General features: G+C 42.8%; 1 protein-coding gene across 2 annotated transcripts in view; it reads left to right on the top strand.

Moving 5' to 3' along the window:
• The first annotated feature begins 1,512 nt into the window (after positions 1–1,512).
• Positions 1,513–6,000, top strand: part of USP32 (ubiquitin specific peptidase 32) — a 3,569,419-nt gene continuing 3,564,931 nt past the window's right edge. For both annotated transcript variants that reach the window (XM_069615070.1, XM_069615069.1), the window contains exon 1: positions 1,513–1,765. In XM_069615070.1, coding sequence (XP_069471171.1) covers positions 1,708–1,765 — 58 coding nt within the window. In that variant the 5' untranslated portion in view covers positions 1,513–1,707. The remainder of the gene's footprint in view (positions 1,766–6,000) is intronic.

The following is a 6,000-nucleotide window of genomic DNA, read 5'->3' as shown; positions in this document are numbered from 1 at the left end:
TTCAGCATGGAGCTGCCACCAGCCCATACCCTGCTCTGTGGGCCACCCACAGGTGCCCAAAAACATACACTAGGGGTACAGGGTTGTACCCCTACCCATGGGTGCCATAAGGGTATCCCATGGGTCTGTTCACCAAACCAAAAGAGAGAGCTGCACTGCCAGGAGTCCCACATGGACTCCTGGGCAGAAAACAACACAGAACACAATATGAAAAAGGACTACAGGACAAGGACAGGGAGGCCCTGTCCCTCCAATGCGTTTTCCAGCATCACAATGGAAGCCGATGAAAATGGCTAATTTGGTCTTACTACCTTCTTTGATCAGGCATTGGGAGATCCCCCCTCCTCATATGCTGCATATACTCCCCTGATTTCTGGGCATATGTAACTTATTTATTTGTATTTGATTGTGCATTTGTAAGGCGCTTATAAAACAAGTATATTGTGTTTCAAAGCGCCGACAGGGCAACAGAGAGGGAACATGGGAATGAAAGGCAAATATAACAATGAAAGAGAGACGTGTCCTACTAGGCATTGTGAGCATTCAGAAAAATGAACTTCTAAATGGCTATCCACAAAAACAGTATATAACACACTGGCACATTGAGACAGCAAAGACCAACACATATCAACCAAAATAATCTTTGTAGTATGTCCCGCCCATCAGAAAATAAACTATTTGTTAATTAGGTCGTTTTCAGAACTTGAAAAAATATCCCTTCCCAATAGTAACCAATCCTAAATGTAAGTGACGCTAATCGTACAGCAACTTTAGCTATGCAGGTTTGATTACGTAAATTGAAGAAAACGGGCGTTTCGTTATGAAACCGCCAGCTATTCGTCTTTTTTCAATTCCAGACGGTCCTGACTCCTGTTTATCGGTTTTTCCGGCCGTTCGGCAAACTGCAGTTATGATTCGTTGGTCTTTACATCACGTGGGGTACTTGCCTCCTCCTATTGGAAGCACTGTTTCATGTTGGCACCCTAGGATTACTCCAGCCGCAAGAAAGAGAGGATTTCCTTCAACACTCATCCAAAATGGAAACAACGTTAAATCCCCGTGGGCTTAAAATAGTGATTCCATCTTGAAATAGCATAAGTCTGATATTTAGATAAGAAGCTCTGTAACAGAAAACGATTGTGATGGCTTCTTCATAAATTATAACACTCTGATGATAGTACAAGTATTTTCTAACATATCTTCGGAAATAAAATACATTATCAATATGACAAATTGGTTGTAATATTCGTTTGGACATATTTAGTATCTACCACTATTCAAAATAAAATACTTCGATATGCTTTAAATAATATATGTTATTTGCAATCTCCCTTTTTCAGTATCTAGGAAAATCATTCTCAATGTTACATTGTGCTGCGATTTTTATGGTACATCATTTACAAAATCGTATTCAAAATAACACAAAATGCCGCTTTATTGGTTGGTAACGTATGAGGTCCTTCGTTTGTTTCTGCTATGTTTTGTAGTCCATTGTGTATATCCGAGGATTTGGCAGCTCGCATTGCTAGCATTCCTCACGCGCACTTGTCAGGTGACCAAGAAGAAGAAAGGGAAAAAACCTGCCGCTGTCACGTGACCTAGAATGGAGGTGTTGGCTAGGTGAAGAGGAAGCAAAGCGAAGCGAGCAGTGACCCACACTGGGAAGTGACAAATATCGCAGCCCGCCACCGCCATGGAGTGAGGGTCATGGGTGCCAAGGAGTCCCGCATAGGGTTCCTCACCTACGAGGAGGCTGTCAGGAGAGGTAAGCTTTCGGCTGTTCTATATGGCTGGAGACATGTCCACAGCAAAGGAATCTGACTACTTAGGGAGGCAGCGCTAGTTGTGGGATCGCCCTGGGCAATACAATCAGATCCTGCTAGTAGTTAAAGTGATGCATGTCAATCCCATTAGTCGGGTGTTTGAAAGCCCTAGCTTCTTATACCTGGCACTGTTTGGAGTAAAGGGGGTGCTACGGGAGGAGGCAGGTATGTGATTGGGCTGATGTTGATCGCACTACTGAAGGGTTTGGTCGCAGTGCCGGGTTAAATACTCGGTGTAGGGTCGATGGGATCTGATCTGTAATCTGTGCACTTGGGTGTTGAGGGGAAGGTGGAAGGTGGTAGGCGTTGTGTGAATAGGCGGCGGGCGTAATTTGAAAATAATTGCCAAGACCCCCGTGTTTTAGAGCACGCCTATGTGCCACGTCAGGAGCGTGTCGCCTACTGCATCACCCGGCAGTATCAGAATATTTGGGGGTGCTGCAGCATCTCATTGGGTGTGATAATGTGCACCACTCTTTACAGATTACATACCAATCAAATTAACATCATAAAATAGTTGTCCCGAAATGATTCACCAAGTGTATAACTGCTTCTTAAGCATGTCCTTACTCGTTCTCAATTTCCTCTGTTTTATTGGTGGCAAGTGGGACATGGTCACAGACCAGCCACAAAAATAAAGCAAACGTTATTTCTTCATTCAGTAAAGTGATAGACAAAATAATGACTGAACGGATTAACTTGCCTCATCAAGATCATCCTATATAGATCTACTTACCGCAGAGCCGACCCCACACTCTCCTTGGCAGTGGCCTTTTCCTTGACCATGCCTTTCTGGAGGTGGTATTGGCTGGTGACTGTCCTGCTGTTGTCATTACTGTACCTGGGGCCCCTCTGCCCACTAATTGCACTGGTGACTGCGGCACTGATTGCAGTCATGTGCCAATGTATGTTTAAAACGCTGTCAGTTGCCGACCTGGCACATGCTTGGATATTTGTGTACCCCCTGTTGGCTGCAAATTAGAAGAAAAAGGCAAAGTGCCCAGTTTAACCAGACCCTGCATGTCACCACTGAGTGACCCACCTGCAGAGGCACAGCAAACCCTGTGTCATATTGACATTGGGACATTTACATGTGTGTGCTGACCTGTCTACAGAACTAGGGAATTGTACCTTGTACCACGTATGCTGCCCGCACAACATGCCTAACCCACCCATGGGTTGCGACTGTGCTGCCAGTTATTACATTAACGGCGCAGCGCCCATTTCATGTAGGATGACAACAGCAGTATGCTGACATGACCACCATGACTGCCCATTGCTGTTACCTTTCGGTTGATTGTTATTTATGAACCTGGTTAAGTAGAACAGCAGCACCATAATGGTCCCACTGTTATTGGTGTGTAACTAAGACTGACAGCTCAAATAAAAAAGAACAACTAAACGTAATTTGACTGACTTTGATAATAAATACTGGTGTTGAGAAATAAGACCTGTGGCTCAGCACTGGCACTGGCCTGATTGGGGGAGTTGTCTGCAAGAAGTATTGTCAGTTGCAGAAGCTTCGATGGAAGGGACCCTCCATAATAGGGCAACTAATAGTGCACACATTCAGTGTGCAAAAGAATTTATTGGGACATCTTTTGGCTCCTGCTTGTAGTTTAGAAGAGCCTGGTTACCTTAACAGAATACCTGGAGGTACTAGTGGCATATACATGTATTTATGTTACATAACCCCGTGTTGGCCATATGGGATTGCCATAAATGCCTGCCTTTATTAGACTTGTAATTATGATTCATATTTTAAATCCATTTGTGCAATACAATTACCAATTTACCTTCTGATCTTTTTTAAAAATGTACAATACTCCCGTCAGGTGGTGACCATAGCCATATTAGTGAGAAGATACCTCACTTAAGATAAGAACTGGATTATAAATATTTGTATTTTTGTTTACCTTACTGCATTTGGAGTCTTCTAGATTATTATACAAAAGTCATGACTGACCTCTAAACTGAGCAGATCTTGCAGAATCTTAGTCAATTTCTGTTATTGACCTCATTGTAAACATACATATTTCAGTAGAAGCCTGCCAATCATTATCACTTATAGTATTGCCCTTCCCCAAAGTATTGTCTTTGGCTTCACCTCGGACAATAACTTGGGGGTGGGCGTTTTGGGAAGTTGGCACTTAACTAGTTGAAAGAGGGCATAGAAAAGATGTTGAAGCCAGCTTCGCTGTGGTCTTCATTGGTGCTTCATTGCTGGCACAAAGGGATTGATACTGTCTTGGGAGTAAACGGTGCACACAATGTGTGTGACAACCTTTTTGAGTTGGGTTAAGTTCTGTAGTGTAGTGACAGTCCATACAGTGTAACAATGTCTGTGTGAACAGATTCGTATCCGCAGTACATGCTGGGAATGAAGTATTGTTATGTTTGTTTATCAAAGTCATGCATGGGAGCTGCATTAGAAAGCTCAAGCGTGGTCTTGAGTATGTGTGATGCATTATCATATGTTAATATCCTCTTATACTGTGCCAATTTGCCACCGTAATAGTTTCATAGCACCTAGTGTTCTCCGTACAGTTGTGTATTGTCCCTGACCGGGAATCCAGATGTAAGTCTGTCTGTAAGAGAAGAATAAAGAGGTGAAGATAATTATTGGGGAAAGTGAGAGCTGGATGTTAAAGATATGAAAGGCTATAGGTCACAATTCATTTGTGGTAGAATTGGTGCATGTTGGTCCCCGTAAGAAGTCCATAGTTCTAGAGAGAGGATTGAGGATATGTCATCATGTGAAGATATTTGGGTTGTAGTACCAAGGCAGTTTTGAAAGCTTTTAAGTAGTACACTGTATAATGTTAAATGCGTGAGCGCAATTCTGCACTTTTGGTGGCTTATTTGTTCCATGGGTCAAATTCCAGAATACCAATTCTGGGACTTCCAAGCCTGTGGAAAAAGTGGCCTCATCTAAGATTGGTTTGTGGTAAAGTAAGGATGGGTCATAAAGGATTGTGCCAGCTAACAGTCCTTCCGAAAAATTGAAAAATGTAAGCAGTTGGGTGTTGAAAAGAAAAGTTTAACTGAACCTCTTGGGTATATCAATTGAACCTCTTGGGTATATCATCAGTTGGTGTGTCATAAAGAAAAAATAAGGCACAGTTTTTGCACTCTCCGGTTTCAAAGCTTTTATTTTACAGGGCAAACATCATGGAACTCAATAAAGGTGTTAAACCAACTTAAAAACAGTATAGTCATTGTGGTGATATAAATGAGCAGACACAAAATTGCATCTCAATGTGCATACATCATGGTTGAACAATTGATATTGAAAGAAGGAAGGAAAAAAGAAAGGGAGGGGTTCATCGAGAACAAGGGCACAGCAAATAACACATATTCCGTATGGACATATTAGCCATGAGTATCGAGGAAACGTCCCCATCTATCTAAACATTTGTCAGTGTCTCCTGATTGCTTATAAATTTCCCTCTCATAGGTGGATACGGCTAACAACTCTTCTATCCAGTCATCAATTCAGAAGGAAGTAGGTGACTTCCAAGTGCAACCATGCATTTGTATTTGTATTTATTTTATTTGTATAGCGCAACCAGGCCCGAGGGCAACCGGGCGCATATCTTCAAACAGTAATTACATGACTGGCTTATATACAAAAGAGTAATTACAATAGTGGTGGAGTTACAGTTAACGTTACAATCCTACATATGCATCATCAAGAGCAGTAGAGTGCAAAAACAGTGAAGAATCCCAACGGCATACAGAAAGTCAATGTGTTCCAATGTTCAAGAGGACAATTGGTCTTGTGTGGTGGCTAGCCATAGCTTGGCTTTGTGTTTGAATAGGTTCAGTGACGGTAGATTTCTAATGGTAAGTGGCAAAGTGTTCCAGAGTTTAGCAGCCAAGACTAGGAAGCTAACACCTCCGGCTGTTTGAAGCTTGTATCTGGGGACAGTGAGGCCTTGAGTTTGGGCAGATCTAAGTGACTGAGATGGAATGTACTGGGTGAAACGCGAGGCTAGGTAGATGGGCGGGGGGGGGGTCTGGTTGTTTACGCATTTGTAAGTAAGGGCAAGCGCTTTCAGTGATATCCTTTGGGCGACTGAGAGCCAGTGAAGGTTCTTCCTAGTTTCTGTGATGTGAGCTGATCCGGGGATGTTGAGGGCCGCTCTGATGGCACTGTTTTGGGTTATCTGGAGTT

This window comes from Ambystoma mexicanum, chromosome 9 (genome assembly GCF_040938575.1).
Source record: "Ambystoma mexicanum isolate Mex_15411 chromosome 9, UKY_AmexF1_1, whole genome shotgun sequence".
NCBI lineage: Eukaryota > Metazoa > Chordata > Amphibia > Caudata > Ambystomatidae > Ambystoma > Ambystoma mexicanum.
The sequence above is the reverse complement of the archived record's forward strand: the minus strand, read 5'-3'. Positions and strand labels throughout refer to the sequence as shown.